The sequence below is a fragment of the Varroa jacobsoni genome, unplaced genomic scaffold (genome assembly GCF_002532875.2).
Source record: "Varroa jacobsoni isolate VJ856 unplaced genomic scaffold, vjacob_1.0 scaffold_42, whole genome shotgun sequence".
Classification (NCBI taxonomy): Eukaryota; Metazoa; Arthropoda; class Arachnida; order Mesostigmata; family Varroidae; genus Varroa; species Varroa jacobsoni.
Genome location: NW_019212944.1, coordinates 250,084 through 275,964, shown reverse-complemented (window position 1 = coordinate 275,964; position 25,881 = coordinate 250,084). Strand labels below are relative to the sequence as shown.

General features: G+C 40.4%; 2 protein-coding genes across 2 annotated transcripts in view; one reads left to right on the top strand and one right to left on the bottom strand.

The window, feature by feature from the left end:
• Positions 1-25,881, bottom strand: part of FMRFa (FMRFamide related propeptide) — a 103,171-nt gene that overhangs the window by 53,086 nt on the left and 24,204 nt on the right. The gene's annotated exons all lie outside the window — the stretch shown is intronic.
• On the top strand, positions 10,437-14,700 carry LOC111260297 (uncharacterized). Its single transcript, XM_022832937.1, has 2 exons — positions 10,437-10,811; positions 12,565-14,700. The coding sequence occupies exons 1-2, from the start codon at positions 10,761-10,763 to the stop codon at positions 12,946-12,948; spliced, it is 435 nt and encodes a 144-aa protein (XP_022688672.1). The 5' UTR covers positions 10,437-10,760; the 3' UTR covers positions 12,949-14,700.

Sequence of the window (25,881 nt, the reverse complement as noted above, 5' to 3'; positions counted from 1 at the left end):
TGTGAATAAGTTTAACTTGGCTAGGTACAGAAGAAGACACTATTGTCATTTCGAATTCAGAAGTCAATCAAACGTGCCATGTGATTATGTACCGCAATGTTCAGGCACGTATTTGTACGCAGCTAGCGTGCAAATTTCCCGCTGGCGTTCTCTCTATCAGAACAATCCTGTGATGGCGCTCGCAATGATCGTTGTGGTAGTGGCCTTGCTGTTGCTCATAATAATGATGCGTTCATCATAATATTTATTTACCCCAGTGAATTAGATCTGTTGCAAAAGTTCCTTGTAGCATCTTGTCGAGTACGTTTGTCGTCGTTTCAGTTACCTTCAAACAGCGACAGGGACATCAGGAGAAATCCAGTAAAACCCTCGCTAACGAGCCAGCTCATAGCCCGTTTGAAGAATTTTTTTTTTTGTTCGTAATGTGAAACGAAGACGGCGATAAGCAAGCAGCGTTTCTTGAATCTTAACGCTTAACGCCTTGCGACCCCCGATATATAAAATGTGTTCGAACAGGGCTCGAAAGTAAGGAGCGCTTAAGGGGTAGTAAGCGTCTACCCCATCAAAAACTGGGAGACTTTCGACTCTGCCCTTGTGCATAAGAGGAAGCACGTATAGCTCCGTTGTCTATAGATCGCTTTAAGGCGCATGAACCAGTATACGGTAAACAATAGGCGACACAGACAAAACGAGATGATAAGACGTAACCTAAGATGTGGGGCAATTTGTGGCAAACCATGAGTGCTATGTTCATCTTTGTTGAATGCACATTTCCAGTACCCGTATTTGACTTTTGATAAAGTATTTTTGCCTTTAACTGCTCAAAAATAGTTTTTAACGTAATAATAATAAATTAATTAATTTACAATGGCCAAACATTTCTATTCAATAGAATGCTATGAACTAGGTGCCCATGATTGAATGATATAAACCGTTTGTGGGTAGATAGATAATTAATCGCTTTAAGCCGAAACTGAATCAAATATCTAAAAGTAAGGTTACTGAATTATTTTGTTACTGAATTATTATCCTATGTTTTCTGGTAACATTATCACTGTAGACCAACCGCTGTAATGGCCTCTGAGCGAAAAATTATAATAGGCGATTTTGATACGTTTTTACGGAAATCGAATTAACAAAGAGAGTTGATAATCGGATGATTCAAGTTATACGGCGGAGACACTAAATTTTTTTTTTTCCAGGTTTTCCTAAATTTTTGCCGGGTAGCATAAAGTTTTACTAGAAAATGGTAGAAGACGATACCTTTTCCGGCCGATTTTTCAATCGTTTGTTATTATTTATTGTTAACAGTAGAAATACAATTCAAGCGGTGGCAACCTGTAGCGTACGATTGTTTTCTGGTTCCACCAAACGTATACTGTCATCGTTCACTTTGGCGTCAATCTTGACTGTGCCGCAAATTGTAGAAATTTTACATTATTATCATACTTGTTCCATTTTTCTTCGGCTGTCATCAGCTGCTTTAGAAATAGCTTGATTTAACTGCGTTTATGTGAAACTTTGCGAAAGCAAATACAGTAGAGTCTACGCCAGTTGGCGAGGTGCTTAACATCAAGCTTCGTTTTGTAGCCGGCTTCCCTCAAATAATTTCAAATTACTTGCTCATGGACACTTAGCTCTGTGGCGGAATCATGGCTACTCATGTGTAGATCTTGCTTAACTTCCGCTAATTTTATCGGCTACTACTACTACAAGGAGTCCCTTCGCGTCGAAATTTCCAAAACTATCTTTGCGCCAGCATTAACGAAGTTTCTAATAATCAGAAATTTCTGCAGAAATTTCACTCATCTTCAGAAACTCCTCTGAATCGTCTGCCTCAAATCTGGATAAGTAACAGCAGATCGATTACTGTCGAATTCCAGTTTTCATATGGTACCAATGCAAGCCCATATATTGAGAAGCCATGTAGTAGTTGAAAAGACGCCAGTACTTTTTTGGTCACATAATATAATAGCTATGAATATATTTCATCAATGGCAAACTAAGCTGTCATTCACTGTCGAGCTGGTCAAGCTCCCGACTTTTCTCAAAAATTTCCTCCCTTAGACAACCTCAAATGATAAATTTTATGCGAGAAATTAAAGAATACGTAATTAATAGTTTAATATCGATTTAGGTAATACATATAATGCTAATGATAATAAAATCGATATATAACATTATTTCTTTTAAAAATTTTCTAAAACCTTAGACTTAAAAAAAAACTTAAGAGTATAGAACCTGCGATTGGAATTTCTACATGCGCCTTATGAAAGCCGTAAACAGCAATTTTTAATAATCTTATTATTTCGAAATTTAGGAATTAATAAAAATGGGCTAAAAGAATCATTAGCTACGATAATTGGTATTAAGAGGAAAATACTACCAAAAATTATGCGTCTAGTTACATATCAGCTTCTTTTAGGACGTTCCTTTCAAAAAAGACTCGCCAAAAACAGTAGTCCCATCTGTGATGGGAACTAACTATACTGGCATACATACATAGCATACGCTACTATAAGCTCGGAGAAAATTACTTTTCGGCTTGTATAATAGGCGCATAATAAGGTATGCCAATTCAAATGTCTGCGTCTAATATAATTATAGAAGGGGGGGGGGGGGGTGCGTATGCAAACACTATATGCTACTGATTTCGTTTTTTTAAAGTCTCTCGTTTGTTGAGAGGTTTACGAAAAAGGCCAAAGAAACTGATCTCTACCTATTCCCTTCTAATCTCAGCGGCACCCACGTTTGCAATGTGCTTTTTGTAGAGGAACTCGAGTGGCGAGGTCGGCAAGTTCTTACTTTCTTCACTGTTTTTTGAATAGACACCTGACCTTAGATGACGAAAATTGATTGTACAAAATAGTACGAGAATAATCGTACTGACCTGACTGTGATTGCCTTCTGAAACGTTTGACCACCCTGAACACAGTTATCTCAATCCCTCTCACCGGCCCTTGCCCATGACGTCCGTCAACAAAAGGCCAATCGAAATTTTTGAAAAGGTCTAGTTCACTTTCAACTTTATCGTAGATTTTTCAGTGATTCTCCTTAGAATAATAGCAGCTACTACTGCTTTCTTAGTCCACTGTATAGTATCAACTACGAACAGCTGACCCAGGATCGGGCCGGTTATCGCCGTGCGTAAGAGAACCGCAACCTTTCATTGAACTATTTACGATCAGATGTGACCCTTCTGGCATTGCAGCATCGTGCTTCTCGGCAGTATTCTAATCGACGATTACAGCCTGCTAATTGTTAGCGAGGGCGGCTACCACTTATCAGATATTTTTCTCATTTAGGGTCCGAAAATGGCTAATCCACTTTCACAGCTGAGCTACTTCGGCTTTTGATACGTGTTTGTGTTTTCGCCCGCTGCGCTGACTACATGTGAATATGCAGTGAAAGCTAATTATTCGAAAATCGGAAAGAGGCCTTTAAGTAGAAGACCAGCTAAGTCGGCGTCCTAATTCTGTGCCAGAACGTGTAGTCTTAACTACACCTCGCTCAAGCTATTGCGGCAGCTGCTTTTATGGCCGTTGCTGTCCTGTGAGTAAAAATAAAGGGTCTTTGTCAAAAGGTTACTGCGGTCCGCGTCCTGAAGCGACCTTCTTAAGCCGCAAGAAACTGTGAGCTAAATGAAATCTTATGAAATCAGTTGCCTTCCAGGTGGTGATTAGCATAGCGTAAATGATCGCTCCTTGAAGTAACCGTCTAGAACAGGCGTTCTCGTTTGCTAGGTTGTCTATTGACATTGGGTTCCTACAACAATGTACTCGATTCATAAATGATGGTGAGGCATAATCGATCATTGTATTTGCAGCACACGAACACAAGGGCAACATCAAATTCTTCCGGTGTTCCGCCCGAAGGTTTCACCTCCGACCGCGGCCATTTAAACATGCATACTTTATAATAGTATACGAAAAAAACCGGTCGTGCTAGCAAATTCCTTAGCAGCTAAGCACGCCGAATTAACGTTGTTGAACCCGTTGATCTAGAAACTGAGCCCTCAACTCCCTATGAAACCTTATGCTGAGAGAGCAAGCTTAGAAATCCAATGATTTATTCTAGAAAAAGGAAATACTAACTAAGGCTTCGTCCTTCCGGCCGTTTTCGTTACTCTTCCGCTCCGATGATATTAGCCTTTTCCGAACTCAGTTTGTAGCAAGCTGCACCGTGGCCTGCTTGATGGCTGGCCTATTGCCCGTGTACACAGCCACGGTTCAAACGGTCACCTCTATCAGATACGTGGCTCGACTCTATCCAAATCATGAGCTCGCGCCACCTCTCTTACGGATCCAGTATGCATCTGATGTAATAATTTCCAAGCTTGCTTGTTTTCTGTAAGTGCCTGTACTATTTGAGGCTACGCTCTCAATCCTATAGGAATGCCTGGCTTCGTAAAGATAATGTCTTGTATATTGCTTGATTCTCAATCAGTCGTGCAACCTGGTATCATCGGTGCACTGCAAGTGTATTCTGCGTCAGCCTCTGTTAACCTCATCCTCATTTCTCAGTTATTAACTGTAAGTTCCCTTTGGACGATAATTCGATTGTATTTCGTCAGGACATCCTTACTTGTAAAAATAGTAACTTAGTTATGACGTTCACTTTGTCACCCGGTATGAGTGAGGTCGTGGTAGAGGCCATCCAGCTAACTAGTTATTTTTGCGATGTTCATATATATAAAGGCGGTTTCTGAAACCGTGGCCCACCTTTTTCTTTTGTGGGACATTTCAATCCTGCTCACATAAATTAAGACGTCATGAGGACCACGGATGCTGACATTTAGAGATATCGGCAACTGTCGTTCTCGTTATACTTCGTTCTTTTGTCGACCACAATCCTGATGTGCCTAGAAGTATAGTCCTACGCTAGAGCACCCTTACCAAACGAACAAAAAATTTGTCCGCTCCGTTAGCGTAAAAATGTCATAGTTGAATTCAGTTACTTTTGCATGACTCTAGATGACAATCGGATCTATTATAGGAACGCTCAAATCGAGCAGCGAAAGAAAAAAGGCCAGATCATTGGGTTACCTTTTCGCCTATCTTAACGTGTTCCTCTTCTTTGACCATACACCTGTCGCTAGGCAGGTCGCCGTTATAATTCGCCGAAGTACGCCATGTGCCTCTCTGAATACACTCACTTGTATCTGTGAATGACAGCTCAAACGCTCGATGCCAGAAGGTTCCCCAGGGTCCGCTACGTCATCTGCTGTAACAATGATAGCGATCTGTTCTTCATATGCCACACGCAGCACACGTCAATGTACAGCCTGCAGTATCTCACAGACGCAAGACCGATTAAAAGCTGAGCTTTTATTTATTGGCCATTTTGAACGCAATATTGAACAGAACACCGCGTTTCGCATAGCGATAAGGGGCATGAAGTGTGTGGTCGACGGTATCTATCAACAAACGCAGCTAGCTGGAACCCAACAAAGCAAATGATTATTAAATTTTGCACCCAGCCGACCGGCAAGATACAAAGAGCATCGTTACCAAACGCGTAGCGAAACATTCTAGTGGGACGCGTCGTATCGTCTATCGCTACGGCTATCAAACGTGTCGCATTACCGAACAATCTTCCCCATGTTGCATCGGCAACTCCTCAGTACAAAGTAAATAATATTCACTGTAGTACATAAACAAGTTTCGACATTGTTTAGGTAGTGTCTGTTCGTATATTGCTACTATACAGAATGCGTAAATACCGACACTGATTTGCCAGGGCCTGCCTGTGATTCATCTGATGAACACGTGGCTGAATCGTTTTCATATGCGTTATTACAATGAACAACATGGTCGGGTGGAATATAAGCAAAGCGAGATAAGACGAGTTTATATCTTTGCCACGATTCAAAACTGTGGGTCAGGAACTCGCGGAGAACGACACTGAACGAAATCGAGCAGGAACGGGTTATAACCATTGATTAAAAATACAATATTTATGCAGGATCTAAGGGGATAGATCTTATTGAACTATTATGGTCATCTGTAATTGGCAGGAAATATGTCCATTTTGTAGCCTTAATTCGTCTCAAGGACAATTACGAGCAATTAGGACTGCGACGTCCAACAGCGGTCTGTAATTTCCTATCCTAGATTCTAGACAGCTCAGACTGAGCTGGCAAGCCGGGATTACAGAATCTGATTCGGGAAAGTCGAAGCATGTAGATGGTCCAGCGGCCTATTTTAGATTGCCTTAACTAACTCGTCCATTTATTCAAGGGTACATCGTGAAACTGGCTAGAGTATATTATATCGCGTTATAATTGTTGTTTGTTGCTTTGTAGTAGAAAATAGTGTTTCGTTAGTAACCGTAAATTACCTCGTCTATCGACCAGTTATCGTGCTCACTTTGTCTAGCGTTCGTTTCACTCAAGTCCATTCTTTTATAATCTAAGTAATTACAGCAGCATGCTTCGTACAGTTGTTACTTTCCGAGCCTTTTTCTGGGTCTCTGATCCGTCTGCTGTACTGGGTTGTGTCGAAGCGTTGTATCCATATTGTTGAATTGAAATAGTTGATTACAGTATGTATCACCGGGCTTCGGCTTAGCGATTCTTGAGGAGCAGGATCCTAGTTCAATCGATGCCCGTCTAAGCTAATAGAATATATTACCGGCCACAGATTGAGACTTGCAGTCAGAGCAAGCTGGTATAGCGGAATCGTCATGATGAGCAAGAAGTAATTATTAACAAATGTATGAAGGACGAAGGCTCCCTCGAGTAATCTCAAATGTATATTTTAGTACGCTTCTTTAAACCTTACGTTTCAGTAGTTTCATAGAACACAGCTACGGGTTGGTAAGTTTGCGTTAACTATAAAATACTGCATTGATATTGTATCAAAGAAAACTATCATTAAAAAAACCTTAGCCAGTGAACTTTAAATATCATAATATAGTATCTGTAAACCTCTGTGACGAATGTAGCAATTCGTATATATTTAGTATATATCTGGTCGGTGCTTACAGGATACAAACGTTGACCAGTTGCAGAATTAAAATGCTTCCGGAGTTAAGATGAGTTAAAGTACGAAATGTATACGTCTATCGGAAACAAAATATGTAAAAAAACATTAAATACATATAGTTCAGCTATTTGATATTAATAGAAGCTGTAAACTAAAAAGCTAGAGAGCAATCCGCTATTTGCTCGATTCCTGTTTTTTTTTTTCCGCATTCAACGTATTTTGGACAAAATAACACTTTTTTTATTTCCTAATTCTTCTGAGTGTCGAAAATAGAGTGTGCAAAGACTATGGGTAATATGTAATCAGAGAACAAGATAATCCTTTTTTTATATTAGCAGGTTTGCACCAACCCGTAAGACTTCTCTATCATCGAGAAACAAGCTTGTCCTTATTAGAACAAATTAACAATAGAAAATTCGGCCGTCTACCCTGATACTCGATAGCGAGTACCTGTGTACTTCAATACCCTTTACATTGTTATGCATATATCAACGCAGATAAACGAAAAATTTTTCGCATCCTTTCCCCGAAAATGTTACGCTTCCGTGGGATTCGCAACTAATACTTATACTCAACACGGCCTATTCAGCACAGACTAACTACAGTATACATCGAGCACGAAGTTCTATGATTGTTATATTTCTCGCTGCCTTCAGTTCCTCTCCTTTACTTCAACGAGATAAACCTTCTACCGAATGACCGGTGTCCCGTTCTACAGATTGAAAAAAACTGGATTATCAGCAACAGTAGTTACCGCGTGTGCACCGAAAGCAATGCATCGCTTGGTGTAATTAAGTAAAAAAAAAAAAATAAAAAGAAAAAAAGAATCATATTTAACTGATTAGGTTAACCAGTTTTTGAATGGACAATTTTCAAAGAGCTGTCGGCCGTCAGCGCGTCACGTTTCCTAGAGTATTTGCTTCACAGGACAGCTATGAAAAGATTTTGATATCTGAACAAATCTGTTATTTGGTGAAGACAACGTAAGCACAAATGTTAACTCATTGTCACTCAATGCCCAAAGAGGCGCATAAATTGTCATGCAACAGCTCTCGGAAAGGCAGTAAAGCATGACGGGTTTTACGGATTCTACTGTACATGAAGTTAAAAGTTCAGTTAAATAGTGTTGACGCTTCCTCACAAACATGCTTTTGTAAAGTTCGTTTATTGTCGTATACAGCTAAATCCGGTGTTTAAATGTATGCAGGTCTGAAGTGGCTGGGGTAGGTACTACTCCGGACGTTTAGTTTCAAAATGATTCCAAAGAAATCTATACATTTTCAGCTTAGCATAACCTTGCGGGCGTTTACGATCGGACAACCCATATGCAATGGACGTGCATACAAAGCTCACCTAAAAACGTTGAGAAGAACTCCGAAAAATTAAGACTTTCACGCAGGTCCATCGAATGACATAGTGCATTGCCATCGCCACTTTTGCCACTATCGTGAGCAGTCACGATCGTAATAGTAGTAGCAGTAGTAGCAGTACGAGATAGACGGAGCGGGACTCGACAGGCGTCCCTCCAGCCTTTCGAGAGTAGCATTCGCAAACGATTCATTTGACTATAAGCGAAATGACGCGTCCTAAATGGTACTTAACCTCTGCACTCACCGGCGAGCGTATATAGGTACATATGCGTGTGTGTGCGTGTGCGATGGTATTAGCTGGCCCAAAAACTTTTCTTTCGCGCTTCCTTTTAATTGTACACAACGCCCACATGAACGCCTTGGCTATAGATGGCTATACGTATTACTTCAGCTGAAGGATATGGCCCGACTGCCGCTGTAACAGAATACTTCCGGATACGACACTATGACAACGTCGACCGAGGAAGCGTTTCCCATTGACGCTAACCGGTGGCGTCTACTTGCTATGATATTGTTTTTACTATAAGTATTGTGCTTATTATTCGGTTTGTACTATACCAGAAGTTGATCGCATATAAGTTAAAATACTTGAACACGCTGGATGGCCAATAAGTTCAGTACAATACATCTTCTATGATACGGCGTAGCAGAATCGTCTTTTTGGGAGTGGCAATGAATGCTTGTTTGCTAGATGCATCGGGAGAATAATATTATTGTTTATTAGGGATACGGTGGCTTTACCCAGTTCGTTTACAAATGATCGGAGCCACAAAACACAGTACCGTAACAACGTAATGTCCACAATATGGATACTGAGGTATATTCAAACCGGTTTCTTATTTACAAGCAAAACATGTTAATCATAGACTCTCCCTCAACAAAGAGAGTAAACGAAATATATTAACCTAACGAAAAATAACCAGTCTGGTAGGCCACGAATGGGCTCCAATCTTTTAATAGTTTGACCAACCACGAACTCTCGCTAGGTAGGAAAAAACAAAACTCTCGCTAGGGAATTACTAGCATTATTGAATATTATCTATTTATCGTACAAAGTGGTAGGATATTCTCAGTTAGTATCGTAAACCTTTGGCCTTAGTAGTTTTTAAGAGCACCCAATGCGACAATTGTCATGTAAATTAATTAAAAAAATTAACATTATCATACTTCATTTTGACACGTTTTATAGTTTCGCTAATTTTGCAAAGAAATATCTATCAGATCTCAATTCTAACATTCGTATTATGTGAGCCCAGCTTTAACTCTATAGACTGGAAGAATATAAACAATGGGTCTCTAGTGATTAGAACAATGTGTCAGCAACATGTAACCTTAAAGATGTACATCGATTTCACCTAGGATTTTGATGCCCAGTTATTATTTCCACTTTAACTGCGCCGGTTTCAAGATATCTTAAACTTCTAAAGCACGCTGCAGATCGTGCACACCAGTGCGACAAACGGTTATGGTCAACATTAGAGATTTAATAACTTTCTACAGGGAAATATCTGAGTTTGCCTAGAGAACTAAAAATAACACAACTGCTAGGCGATATGCCTGAAAAATTCTTCGCCGTCATGATACAACTAATTGGTTGTTACTTGCTGTCCAAATATTACGGAAGAGAAGATCTGCTGACGTTTTTCTAAAGTCATGTTTGCAACAGCGGTCAGCGAAGACGCTATTGTGATACAGAACAGGGGAACTAGACGCGCTGTACGACGTGTTTCTATTTTTGTCCTTTCTGTGCGTACGACAAAACCGATTCAGTAGAAAAATGTGTGGTCTCGTCTAAAAAGTTCTATGGTGCCTTTGGCATGGCCTTGGGCCTTGTAATCTGGCAACTTTGGCCGCTGTCGAGTGTCTGGGCTTTGATTTTGACCGAACGATAAATTCAATGTTGTGTTTGGCCCAGCGGAGTAGACGGGGAGCCGTGAGATGCCTGCGACTAAATGAGACAAAGCACTTCCTCTATCCATGAGGCCTTATGTAAACAGCAGCATATTTTCGCACATAGTTACTAATGCATACGATCGTAGACACGAGTGAACCATTGAAACAGCGCACAGTCAAGAAAGAGAGCAAAGCCTGATTCATGGTCAGGAACAGGCAGATCAAAGAAGGCTAGAAACGAACGTCTGTTGACATGAGGGTGGCGAACTCGTCTACAGCAGAGTTTCGATATAGAAGCTATCGCATCGTCGTACTTCAGAGGACCTGTCATAGAATATTTCAAGAAGGGGACCTGGACTTTTGACGTCAGCAGAGATCTCGCACGGTTCTGTACGACAGAAAAAAACAAATAGGTTGATTAGCTGTGTTCAACATGCTCGAGTAATCGCTTGAACGGTAAATACATTGAGAGATAAGTTTGGCCTATGGATTGTCGTTATTTGGGGAAGGCATGATGCTAATTCGGAAGACGTCGCAAGTCTACACCATCAATGTGCCTGAGGTTAGTACTTTTGCTTCGTTCTTCATGCGATTCGTTCATCATTTACGTCGTTTAGTTTCTTTAAATATTAATATCTACTAATAAAACAATTAGGAATTTTGTCATTATACACGCGGATACCTGTACTTGATTATTAACGATGTGAAAGCAATCGTTCCTAGAATTCCGTGGATGTTAGTCTGTTCTATGGGTAACGCGGTTGTTTGACGCCATTGTGAAATCCAGTTACACGAATGAGCAATCTTCATGGCTGTCTTATAAATATGGATAGGTCGTGGTTCTACTGGGTGACGCCTTATTACTACAAGCTCTTTTCGTCTGTCGCATTTCTCGTTAACTTCCTCACGCCCCTTGGGGTCCAAAGTGCATCTGCTTTCACTGCTTACATTCATACTTGTGTAATGTGCAGGCGTATAGCTAACACGATTTAGTGGTCCCTGTAGATTTCGCCACTACCCGCTACCGAACCGCTGGTTTCTCGGCAATTCCACGATCAATCTCCACCATCCCCACCTCGTTTCGTCAAGCTCACTAACTCTTGAAGCCCGACACGAGAGACAAACAATAGCAGCCAGTGACATAAAAATGTGTCGCGCAGCGTTAGTCCATTTATATATATACATATATAGATATAATTTAGTTCGAGTATCTTTTAGATTGCATTTTTTTAAGGCGATTCGATGCAGGCCCCGTTCGTCGATTTGGCCTAGAAGGCACACAAACTTCGACTCATTAATGCTACTGCTACAAGTGGTACGAGCACTGCTTGTGTGAATAGATTACCGAACACTGATCAGAATTGTCAGACGTCAGCACCTTAGATCAATTGTGATAGCTGTATTAATTTTTTTTTCCCGAAGTATTTACGTCATATCTTTACGTCTGGTAGTTAAAGAACGCGTGTGTAGAGCGGTCGCGAAAAAGGCCGTCTCTCGGCGCGGATTTTGTTAAACGGGAGACTCAGAACAAGGCGAACTAGTAGCGCGAATAGAGTGCCATTGCTTGCGTAAAACGTACTAGTAGACCTTCTAGCTAAGGAAAGGTCACGGCTGCAAGATTTTTCCGTTCTGACCTATGGGCTGCGTTCGTTGTCATCACTAGCTGTGTAAGTTGTACGTGAGTGTACAATCTTTCGTGCATCATCACTTTAGCTAACACCGAAGTATAGTCGCTCACACAAATTGCTGATAACATAGTGGTTCTAGCGATCGAAGTTACGTGTTGAAGACTGAAGAACACCTCGATCCGCTTTTTTGTGTGCACGCGATGGCTTTGTAAAGACGATCTCTTGCACGTTCCTAGTATACTGCGTATCGTGCATTCATATGTATGCAATGGTAGTTTCCGCTTCGCCTATAGCGGTCCAAAAAGACGCGCACTATCGATTGTACGTTATTCATCTTTTAACTTCATCTTCTATGAGCTTTCTTGGACGTCGCATGCTTTTCAAAGAATAATACGCATTCACGTTTGACTTACGTTAGTGGCGGAAAACCAGCCCACTGTTTGGTCTGCCCACTGTAGGGTTCTTAGACATGACAAATAAGGGATCCCTAAATATCATCATCAGTTATTATAGTGTTAATTTCACGCTACTTATTAGCTTGGCCTCTATCGTCATGATCTCATAAACCAGCCTGACATATACTGAAACCTTTAAAAAACTGATTTAATTAATATCACTAAAGAGCTACACAATTAAAATGGTTTGCTTTACTATTACCTACCAATTTTTTGTGCCCCGTTTTTATAGGACGAACATAGACGTAGCGGCTTCGAGCCCGGCGATCGAGATCGCTGCGGCGGCTGCCAGTTTTATACGTTCGGCATTGTATTCACCGTCTGCGTGTCTCTTGTGTTTGTATTCGCTGTTACCTGTATGATGCGCCTTAGAATTGATCGGAGTGGCAAATGTGACCAAGGGATTTCAATCACGATTCGAACCGACGTCAGTGAGCCACGACCCACTGATCGATCAGTAAACTGTGACATTAACCTGTTACAGCCCTCAACGTCGGAAACTCCAACCGCAGCACCGAAATGGCCGAATCAGACCAAAGAAAATATGGGCGAACGGCTAAATAGTGTAGATATAGACAAACCTACTCATGACGATAAGCAAGAAAAACGACCTTAAGCATTCATGTGGATCAATCAGGGTAAAAACAACTGAAGTGTAGAGTCGGCATTATGAACAATGTGCTTCTACACATACAGCGCTGTTTGTCCGTAGATAGTTTGTGCTTATTCAGGCCTAGTCATAATCTCCTCATCAATGAATACTGGCGCTTTCCTTTCGAATAGTATCGTTCTATCTACCGATTTTATTTTCCTTTTTTTGTAACATTATCCTTAGACAGGAGTTTCGAACTTTACACGATTTGCCCGGCTGTTTTTCCTACCTATCTAAATATTTCGAGCTACACGTCCGGTAGCGTTGTTACGCGCTCGATTATACAGCCGACCCTTTCAAACACGGAACACGAAATGTGATCATGCTAAGACTGCAAGTTCAGGGGACAGATACTTTGTATAGGCAGGTAAAAGCATGTGTTTTTCTGCACGTCGTTTCTGGTAACGGTAAAGAGAGCCTCCTGATTAGTATAACGGGTTGACATCGGCTAGAAAAGCATATAAAAAACTAAGCCAATAGCGGAGGCATGAAGAGACCCCCAAGCGGATCAGTGCGACGCTCAGCTACTGGAAACAGCAAACGAACACGATTCTTTCGATCATTTAAGTGTGGAAAATATAATCTGATGCTACTGAATCTGTGTGAGAACGCCGCATTAAAACTGGGCTTTAATTATATTGGTTTCTTTAGAAAAATGATAGCAATACGGCTTGATTCAATTTAAGTAGTCAACACACCTTTCCTTACATTCTGCACTTGACACCTTAGCTATATATGTATATATATAGCGTTGCACCGGTCGACTGACTGGCTTCCGCCTTGAAACGGAGCTCGGGTCACTGACCAAACGAGATGAATTCCGTTCTTCTGATCCAGAAGAAAGTAAATAGCTAATCCGCGAACCAGCAGTAAAAATATAGCTTTTCTTTCGGCAGCTTCGAATCTTGTGGCGCTTACAGATCCCGTACGGATGCGGTCATATCGTGACTGAACGTGTTTAGAAGCCATGATGCCTTCGCAGGAAGTTCACAAAAAGCCAGCATCAAATTGACACACCATCTTTTATGAAAACATCAATTAGTGACCGCTTTGTCGACAAGCTCTGTTTGAAGGTAACATTTTTACGGTAGGCAATCTCTGTGCTCTATTGACCAGTTTCGAACACAATTATGGATTGAAGTGGACGCATATCGATCGCTCATTAGCAAGCCTTGCCAGGCCGTAGTCATATAAAGAATACACAGACAGTGAAAACAGCTTTCGATGGAGAAAAAAAAACCAGCGTTTACGTCCATTTTTGCTCGATCGTTCAATTGGTATGACGAGCCATTATCTATAGTACAGCTCACGCAGTACCGATATACGCAATGATATTATTATAGATAGCTGCATACAATAATATAATACGTTTGTGTGTGTCGACGGAGATTTTCAATTGAAAAAGTTTGTAAAGGAAACCCGAAATCAACTGATAGAATACAAGTGGTTTCGATCGCTATGTAGATAAAGTAAATTCAACTTAAAATGGCAAAGTTAAGGTGAAGTTGTGTCGTTCCAACAACGCTCAATCGTTATTTATTTGTAATCGAAACTATTGCAGTTTAGCGCGCTAAAAATAATAGATTTATCGGTTTAATGATCAGTCTGACGTCCGGAACCACGTGAACTATAATAGTGAACAGCATTACCGCAATAACGGCCTGAACACACTGAACAAGAAACTATTATTAAATACATGTTTACCAATTACCTTCATTCTGTGCCTGTTGATTTTTCGTTTCCGTACCTGTGTGGGCCTGGCAATTATATGATATCGCATTATTATTATTAAACTGATGCGACATAAACCTCTTATAATCAGCCAAGACCCCAACAAGTATGCCTAGCTATTTCCGACCAATTAAGGGCTTATTGGGACAAACAACGCATTGGATGACAAAAGACATACTATCCATTCAATCCGTGCTGACGTTACATAGAAGTTATTTTCATCAGCCAACCTAATACCCTTAACCTGCAATATTGAAATTTTAGTGAGAACCCGTAATTCTATAACCGTCCCGGGACACCTTCATTTGCTCCCGAATAACGTGTTTAGGTCTGAACAAATAATTGTTACGCAACTTAGTGTTGGACGCTGGACTAGGACCCATGTAAAAATGGGCTCTCAATGAATGCAATTATTGCTCACGAAAAGACCACCCGCTGCAAACAATGGACGTTTGTGGACCAGGAACCCGCCCGCCAGCCGTAATCTTTATCCTATTGAAGCATGTAACTACTAGATATGCGCCAGATAAATCTGTGACAGATAAAAACTCTCGTTCTGTGCTACTTGTGCCATGTCTTTGTCACAGAGTCGAAAACCTGCCCGACTCACAGGAATCTAGTCGGGATTGGTCTCGCTGTTGAACGGACTTCTGAAACGGTATGGTAATTGTGTAAGTAGCGCTTTTGTAGTTCTTCGCCTACCTGGAGACATAATTTTCGGTGTTTGGAAATGATTTTTAGCAGTAATCTTAGCAATGCTGAACTTTGACCGCACGCTTGTTTATCATGTAGCATAGATATTCAAGCAGATGTGCATTAATTATCCAAACTATCTCGACCCCCTGTACTTGAGCTCTGTCATCTGTCGTCATCAGCCACAAACGGAGTCTGACTCTGATATCAGATGTTTTTGTTAACTATTGATCTCGAATTGACCAAATGCGCCATGTAAACGCCATGTGTGAAGAATGTAACTCTGAATTGTGACCATTACGCTTTGACCGTAGTTAGGAACATCACACGCAAAATGAAAAAAATAGGGTTTTTTTTACATCTCTGAATATCCGTCTTGTTGTACAGGTCATGTGCCTTTTCTTCTAAGGATTTGTGTCAGAATTTTAGGTATTGTGACAGTAATCATTTTTAGGAATAGGTATAACAAGAGGTATTATGATTATAGAACCAAGGAGAAAACAGGACGTCAGGTAGCTCACAAGTTGTCAGGCTTCACCCAAAAGGTGGCAGTTTTTTAATTAGATTAATTAGCTATTTTTTTGGAGTCAGCGGTCAGTATGTACAGGTAAAAAATATTTTTGCCAACGTTTTTGTTCTTTGTCATAATACACAGTCGAGCAAAAAACATTTGCTGGGTATGTTTTTCTGTACCGCCTGTGTAAATGTCCCACCCTGAACGACATATCACGTTTTATTCGAGAAAACGGCTCGAAATAATTTTTCACAAATAAATACCGCTATTGAGCGAGGTATAATATAATGATTATGGCGCTGTATACCAATATATGGCAATGTGATACCAATTTCCACTCAACAGGTTTACATTGGGGCTTTGCAGCTTTACCCTAAAGTGCATATAAATCGCGGAATGCAATGAATAATCTCGTCTATACTACGAAACACTAACGTCTTCGCTCAAGTCAACGAATAGAACGACTTTTACCTTAATTTTATTATAAAGTTAGTCCATATCAGCTCACAAGTTAGCTTGAAGGTGTAAATGAGGAAAACCTGACTAATGTAAGCCGATGTTTTAAGGCACAATGCAACCTAACGCATTTGCTTATCTGAGTATATCCAGCAGAGCAAATACGCGTCTATGCAACGCTACTGGAAGGTGAGAACTGTTAATGCCTTTAGCATTTGTTTAGGGGAAAGTCAGGTGTCTTCTATTCGATACAAGGAAATAGCCTTGTCTTCACCGTGACGCATCACTATCTGATGACACTGTAATCGGTCAGATTCATATTCCCTAAGAATCCTTTGGTGCTGCGTCTACATCGAACGTTGCATGTGCATGTAGTAGCTTCTTTATACAAGCGCCCAGGATAACTTCACTGACGCTCGTACGGGTTCGATTTCATTGATCGTGCTGTCAATTTACGTTTACCGATACCGCCTTTGAGTTGTTCGAACCTACCATAAACTCCGACCTGCGAAGGGACTGTTCCTGTTGGATATCTGTGCCATAACTTCCCGTTGGATAGAGTTCACATCACTCGGATAGCCGCTTTCGAATTTGATGTTGTTTGGTGTTCGTACACACCCAGAGCGAGTGATTTTCTAAGTTTCGACATTAAACTAGCTTCTCTTAGGTTCTACTAAGCTGATCAAACGAATATCTACATATAGCGGAACCGATTTCAATCCGAAACGTTCGATTCTAGCGTCACTTAATTTAATAACTGTTTCTTCCATAAAAAAACACAGCGGCATCAAGTGTGGACGAGCTTTGAAGATGGCACCCAAATCACTTTAATAAAAACGGATACCAATCCTTTGAAGTATCCGATACATCGTCTAACAAATATATTCGACCAGAAGGGAGCGCATTTGTCGCTTAGGAACTCGTGAGCGCTGCTGTGCAATTAAACTCGAAGAAGTCGGGGGGTCGAAATTCGTTCGACGCTGCCGTTAAGGTTCTGTGGTACAAAGCACCTAGAGATGAAATATGAAGTCCCCCTGAGCTGCTACAGGATTGTTTTTTGCTTACAATTGCGCCTTCACCGTTTGTACACGTACGTGAGCAGTAAGTTTACTGAAGCTATGCATCGAACATTTGGTGCAAGACAGCGACTCAACACTGACAAAATAGCAAACAATGTCCATCCTGATGATTTCACAAAATCGACCAGGAACGACCTGTCACGATGATGCTACGTAATCGACAAGTTACTTTTACAAGTATATTTAAATCTTATTAAAGCGGCAAGTTTGATACGGCTTTAATGCTGTTTATCTGATTTCAAGCGACGAACAATGTTCCGTTAGACTCTGTAATGTTTTCGGTAGCTAATAGTACTAAACGGAAGCGTCTCTCGAGAGATACACGTTATGCTACGCGTTTGAGCATAGTGAATTTGTATCAGAGGTGTTTCGTTTGGCTATACCCCACCGCCGCAGCAATACGGGATAAGCAGACCAGTTGTCTAGAGAAATCCGATAAAAACCGCCTCCTACAAGATCCGTGTAAACCCCCCCCCCCTCTCTCTCTCTCTCTCTCGCCTTCTTTAAAAGACCCTACAGTGCTACCAGATATTCGGCTAGAGTTGAATGATCGCTACCTGCGTATAGCTGACATAGAGATTTGAAGAAATGGGTCGTTGCGGAACGACCTTCAGGTCGTAGACCCATGGAGTCTGCGTTAACTTCTATAGAATTATTTTTAGTTCTGTTTTGTGCAGGACAACTTTCTTCTGATTCAATCTATGGGCTGTGTTTGTTGTACACGGTGTTAAACGAGGCAAAACGTTTCTTAATTAATAAACGGTGTGTAAAGGCAAATGAATAAGGCGTCTAGTAACGTTATCAAATCGATTCAGAGACGAATAATAATTACTCCGCTGCTATCCACAGAATTATTTACAATTGGAAGTTGTCATAAGTAGAAGTTGTGATGCTTTAGGACAACATTGCAAAAGGCAAGCCTTTGCCGTGGAAACTCCACTGACGATAGATCCAAATCGATGTAACCATCGTAAACGGGAAATACTTACTGAAATCCGTTTGTCTTATGTTAGGAGCAGCTAGCGAAAGTAATCGAGTTGAGCGGCCGACGTAAGTTAAAAAGAAATACTAGGTTTTAAAATTCAACAGGTAGCGGAACCTAACCGCTCGGATATTTCGAAATTAAAATAGTTACAAAATATAAATCGAGTAAATGCGTTAGGTAAAACTATTCGGGTTTATTCATGAACAATTACAGCATCCTCTTTCTTTCTATTAGAGGCATCATCTTGTTTATCACCACATCAGTCAGAATCAGATCTCACCCATCGAGCTCATTTCTGTACACAATAAGCACTCTGACGTACACGTTGAACAGAGTTCTGCTAAAGCTTTAACTGTAGTTTGGTAAGAAACAATTCAATTTAGGCCATATATTACATTACTTTTACTGACCACGGAAATGACAAGCTTAGTAATTGCTTACGCCTTACACGACCCTGCTGCTGCAATAATGAACGGGATGAATTTCGGGCCTAAACATGCTTTTCTGTACCCACATCTGCTCCTAGAAAGCAGGCCGAAATCCGACTAAAGCTCATTTGGTGATCTATTGAAATGTAACTGCATGGAAAACAATGTTAAGTAATTAACCAATTTGATTTTCCTTTCTAGGAGCTGCATAGCACAGGGTCTCCCTCTTTTCATCTCTTTTCCGTTTATCCTAATACACAGTGATGCTTGTAAACTGGCGACTAACAGGCGGTAATAGTTTTTTTGCTAAATCGTATCGTCTTTGTCCCTTGGGGCCTTTCAGCCTACAGTTGCCCCTCCCTTAAATTCTTCTTACTGCCTTTGTAGTCAGTCTAACGATCTCTTGTAGAGGGTCTGTGCGTGCATACCTGTGTGATGATTAATTAACAGAGCAACAGGAAAATTAAGTTTGAATGAAGTTGGCTGTAGCGTCTTGCTGCAGCAACTACTGGAATGAGCTCATTTATTTGTGGGTCCTGGTGGCTCACGGGGACGACGGAAAAACTGAAGGGGGTGACCTTATTTCAGCCCTCGATTCTCCTCTCTCTTCCCTTCTAGCTCGCCCGGCGTCGTAAAGCATTTCAACACAAAAACACAACAACACTTTTTAGCTGGCAGAAGAGGCGTATGTAAGCGTTATATTTCCCCTCCGAGCCCCCGTTCTCTTCGCAGATGGATCATAGTAGCTGGCACCGGCCTGGCTGTTCAAGACACACAATTTAACTACAGTCACGCGTGAATCATACTGACTCATGTAACACGCTCGCTCCTGCAACAATTGCTCCTCGCGTAAATGTACAATATAGCGCAAAAGTTGTATATAGCTAATAATAACAACAAGGACAACTATATCGTTATTATAGATCTTTGCCGAAGTTGACTTTATCTCTCAAGTTTTATACTGCAAAGTAGCTTTATCTCCATTTTACGTAGCCATTTAATCTATAATAATTAGCAATAACCGTTAAAGGTAGAAGAATAACACTAATTTAGTAGACTTAATTTCTGTTCACCGAATATTCACTGCATACATTTACGCTGCAAAGTGTCGCAAGGACGCTCACTTTTTACTCGATGTACATGCTGTACTGCCGTAGGACGTGAGGCGCAGCAGGTGATTCGACCTTTAAAACGAGCCTTTAACCGGAGAGATGATTATTCCTACTCCGAAGTTAAAGGGGAATATGTTGAAAAATCACATGTGTTTAAGCCACTGAACGCTTTCTTTTCGAGCCGCACTTTCGAGCCGTATCTAACGATTGTCTAAATCAATGACATTATTGTACGAACGATATCTACTTAGGAGACCTGTTCATTAATATATTTCGTAAGTTAGAACATACAAATGGGCAACCGTACGTAGTTCTCAATCGCAGGATCGACTTCTGCATAGTCACATCTCTATCTATCGGTGACCAGTATCACTACTACTATACGTCATCACGATCTAATAAGTCAGCTGACTTTCATCGAAGATTAGCAAAATGTTGAGGTTTCATTTGTTTCCGTATATCGATACCCATAATACATGAACGCGTTCGGGTTTATGTGTATTTAACAGACAGAGTGCAGACCTGACCTTTTAACGGACACGTAAGTAAGTCTTATTCTTATTTAAAATGCTTCATGCAAATTTTCCCATCTATCTATTGGCCGGGTAAGTGAAGCACATATGCCTTTAGTTGCTCCAAATCCAAGATTTTTTCAATGGCTTAGTGTGATTTTATTATTTATTGACAGCAGAGGTCCGAATCAACCATGCTAGCTGACTACAGGCACTAGTAATGCTCGATTTCTTTCCAACCCCAGACAAACACATTGCATGACCTTCTCTAGCCGGAGCATACATTTTGTATCATATATACACATTGTTGTTATTTTTGTGACATAGTTTTCATGATAAATTGTTTTACTTTGTAAAACTTCGTTCATTTTTGTCAAATTTCCCAAATAGAGATACAATCCAATAAATTCGTTTACGCCACTTCGTGTGGTAGCTAATCATAGAATTCTTTTGTAGCAAATGGTCTAAAACTCTCTACTGGCAGGTGTTTGTTTGATAGTCCCTTGACTATGTTATGGCTATTCCAGTATCTTGCTCAGTCTTCACATAACTTCATCAGCTCTTCATCAACCGCTACGAGGAGCGTCTTTCACATCGAAATTTGTAGAACAAGAACGACAGAATTATCTTTGGGCTATTTCCTCCGATAACGTATGGTGACAATAAAAAACGCAATTTTTTTAAGCATTGATGCCATTAGCGTAGCGTATGACGTATGACGCGTACCTTCCCGGCTCGTCTAAAATAAGCTTGCTTTTGTACAAATCGGACTGTGTCTGATTAAAATGAAATTACGTTGTAGTATTTGTTTTCATTACGCCGAGCTGTTTCCGATTTGGCCTGCACATATCTAGACGGTTGCTAGAAACGGCATTTGGAGCCTACTTTTGATTGGTTTTTCTAGTTTCATTTAACAGTCGAAGGCATTTCGGAACAAAATTCTAGAGTGGCAACCGATCGATTTCAAGATTTCTATTGGTTTCATTTAGAAGAAAGAACACACGTATCCAACAACACCTCCGTTAGAAACAATTAATCAAATGAACTTTCGATCCATATGTTTATTAGATAGTTGGATATATACTATATTTACGTCTGGCATGTTTAAACAGTTATTATTTATACCTGTCGATGTTGGTTCAACAACTGTCATCGGCTTGATCAATGGTGGCTGATTCAAAGTTTGTTTGCTGAACGAACGACAATTATATAGGCTCTATCACCTTTACGAACGGGTCGACTATTGGCCTATTATTGGAATTGTTGGTCAACGTCACTCGCTACTTACTGCTGTTTCCCCATAGTCCACAGGTCGTAGCACGATCGTTATCGCAAGCCCGATAGATAATTACCTCGAACCTCCTCGTTTTACAACTGGGCCCATAGGTTAGGTCATGCACGATCCACTATACGACAAGAATGATACCAGAAATTGATCAGATACTTGTACACGCTTAATTACGAACTATCAAACGGGATGCCTCTGTCAACTCGGTGTCGTATAGTTGTTCGAGAAGCACGGACTGCCTCATCTTTATCGTCAACCCCTAAAGACATCAGAATTATTAGATTTTACTAACACGACAGCTTGGCCGACGAGAATAACCACAATGTCTAAATTAAGATACAGTCAAGCAACATGGTTTGGGATCTATTTGTCGCACAATGCGGTTTGTACGCATTAGAACCACAGTCGGGGGCCTTTAGACCTGAAAACGTATATATATTTTCGAAGTTTCACGCTTGTTAGGCCGGAGCAAACAGGAATCCGAACTAGTCTGTATGTTTTGTATATGTATATTAAGATAGCAATGAGTGCGGTATAGGAAGGCAAGCATGTAAAAACAACTGCGACCTTTACTCGTCAATAGATCGCCAATAAGCAATCGTAATATATACCAGCAATACGCCATAATATAGGCAGTAACACGCATGCTGTACGGCAATAAGTTGTATGTCATTGGTTTGGACCTCACGTAAAATTGATCTTTCGCTCATCGTCTTTACTAAACAGCTTTCGTAGGTAGAGTCAGGTACCGTGTAAGGGTGAACATTAGGCCGTAGTGAAAATACGGAGGTTTTTTTGGACAAACGAATTGTATATGAATTGGTTTATATTTCGCTTAAATTTGCAAACTACTTAGCACATAAAATGTTGCATAATATAGATTTTGTTTACCCGCTGCCTAAGGTGAATGCCTAAATGCGAATCAAGCTTTGATTTATCTATTCCCAACGTAGCTGCAGGCGTAAAGCCCCTACAAGCCTGCTCTGCAGTGTCAGCAAACTTGAAGTTATCCGATGATGGCCTCAGCATAGTTCTCCGCCAGATATCCTAGTAACTTCTTGTGTGAAAGCACGTGTTGCCTCGTAAGAGATTTTCTTCAAACCCAAATGTAGATCTCGTTTGGTCATCTTCAAATGTCTCTCTATAGCCTATTGAATTATTGGTGAACTAGCATATAGTAAACCTCTTAACGAACAATAGTACGAAATACTTCTCCTTCAATTACAAATTCATTTCCATAAAACGGCCAGAGTTTCTTAGAGGCTCATAGCACACGTGCTTCCACAGTTGAATTTTGTAATCAGTCTTTCAATCGGTTTAGTATTGCGAATCCTATCTGCCTAACTGTACGTTTAGTATCATCGACGAGACTGTAATATTTTTTTAGTACAAAGATCATGTAACTAGTTAAAGGTCGTACATTTTCGTCACTTATAGATGTACAATTGGTGTGATGATGAAAGTTCGTGTCCTATTTATAAGGCCCAATTGTTCAACATCTGCGTGCGCACACACTTAACCTAGAATCTTATTGATTTAGCAATGCGTTTATATAGAAGCTGGATAGCTTTACGGTGGCGCCATTAGGCTAAATATACGATCGTCGATAATTAATCGCTAAGACAACGATGAAAAAGAAATAGGCTAGAAAAAAAAACAGATAAGTCAGAATATGATCTGCTTTCTGTACATGGCTTATGAAATTGAGGTTGCTGATTCACTGTAACCCTGACAGCCATGTGAAGACTATGAAGTTTTTTTTAGCCCTATATTCGACCAAACATTTGGTTGAGAAAAAGCAGAGGTCCCTCAAAAGACACATACCGTACAATTTGTTGCTACGCACACAATTTTAAGCTATTTTCGGGTGCTTTCACTGTTGCTAATTTTTGTCCTCAAATTCGAAACAGAGGCATGCTAGTTGCTCAGAATATCGTTCGTCTCTCCCTCGAAAAACCGTATCGACGTACCCCACATATTGTTCGGATAGACCTAAAAAGATATTCTTCTGCGTAGACAGTTTGCTCGTGGCGTGGAAGATTTCTATAGAAAGCCAATTTTCTGCACTGGGGATATCGTTTTAATTGAATATCCACAAATCTTCTATAATTATGACATTGCCACATCCCAGTGTCCCTAAGCTTCTTTAAGAAGATCGGATTTAGGATTCTGTGTTAGATAGATTTGTAGACAACCAATTATATGGGAATTAGATAGAAATCTTCATTCTCCTTTAAATGAGCGATTTAAATGAGACTAAAAATAATGTTCTTGATCGTAACTAATTGGGATTCAGTGAATATTGTAGTAGCAGAGTCCCTGTGTTGCTATTCAACTACTACGAACTTACTTCGAAAGGCCAGGGATTAACGATTGCAATTGTTAGCTATCTTACTTAAGCCTTCTGAGGCCTTGCTCCACTTGTTTGACGGGATGCCTGACGTCGATACCGATCGTAAAAGCTCTAAACTTAGAGGTCTCGAACTGTTCTAATTTTTCATAAATGACATTTTCAGTGCATCGTAAAGCCCTGTTATACACGAACCGCAGTTTATATGCAAGTTGTCGTAACTTAGATGAGATTACATGAGAGTACCTGTAAAAATTGCTCTTTAGTTGCGAACTGGCTTGACAGTAAGCAATAACCTATCCACTGCAATAACCAATATATACAAGATTTTGCTTTTGCGCCTAACCTTCAAATTCAATACGCTCAAATGGGCGTCCGCAGTATGTGTATATATAAAGAACCGCTCATCAACTTCACAAAAGTTCACTTCCTCGGAATCATGACTGACAGTCAACTCAGTAAATTGCAATTGGATCTACAATATGCCAGTTTCTGCAATTCCCAATACATCATATCTTGCTTAGTTCAAAATAGCTTGTTGGCTTCAATATTTCGGCTGAAGTTACACCATTTACTTCAAACTTATATCATCTCTTCACGAAAGGAGCCGAAATGATGCATCTGCCAGGCGTCTTCATCGCTCATGTCGTACGAAATTTTTCGTTACTATGGACACTAATCTATACAATTACAGGAAAAAGTAACCCGAACGTGGCTGGTCCCACCGCACAAAAGCAAACAAAATAAATTTGTGCTTTGTAAGCTCAGAATCGCAGAGTTATCGACCCCAATAACATCCGTTATTTGAATTTGTCTCTTATACGCCCCCTGAACAGATGTCCAACTGAAAAAAACAAAAAAAAGATTACTTTAAAATGAAAGCTATTAATTAATGTTATACACATACAGCCGGCTATTTATCGTGTGTCCGAATTCGTTTGGGCGCATGATTGGAACACGTATAACTGGCACATGCTAGCATTTACTACTAGCACGGCTAGGACATCATCTATGGCAGGAGTTCTTTCGCGTTTTAATCGTTCATTTCGAATTATACGATTTAAATGCCGTTTTGAAGCCATTTCTCACAGGTACATGAGATCTTCATGGGTCTTCTACCATCAACGCAGATAGATCGATCGATGACGATGATTGATTTCGGTATCGATTAGCTTATTCGATCGACCGCTTATTGAAGATGCTGTTCTATTCTTCAGAAGCGCGCTATGAGTTCGATGTAAAAACTGCTCAACTCCATCGGTTCCACTGCTGCACCGTCAGTAACAACAAGTACCCCCGGTTTCAAAAATCTGATTTCTAAATATGAAATGTTGACCCATTTTGGCTACGTATGGAAGAGCAAACAGTCTCGAAAGGTTGATAAGTTCTGCACGCAGAGCTCGCTAGTTTGGTGCTTGCATAACTGTTTTCCATATAGTGTTTAGACGCACTAGAATATAGGCGGAATCAAATATGCCCGCATAGGCGATATCGCCAGTTTACGGTAGACAGGAAAAATCGTCAAATGTCTCTTGAAGTTCACACGTAATACAGTTTTTTGACCTCCATTGCAAGCGTCGTAATTTACAAGTCAGAACAAATTTGCTTCATATAAGCTGTAATTAAAAATCCAGAAAACTTCCTTTGAATCTAGAAAGAAGTTAAAAGTATTTATTAATGGAGCTGACTTTAGCGAGGCCAGCTGGAAGTTGCGATTTCAACATAAATATCAGCACAAAGTGGCAGTGG

Bases quoted from the DNA above. Each gene is read 5' to 3' on its own strand.
- LOC111260297 (XM_022832937.1), top strand. From the start codon at position 10,761: ATGATGCTAATTCGGAAGACGTCGCAAGTCTACACCATCAATGTGCCT. The intron at 10,812-12,564 runs GTTAGTACTTTT...CCGTTTTTATAG, and splicing joins ACACCATCAATGTGCCTGAG to GACGAACATAGACGTAGCGG.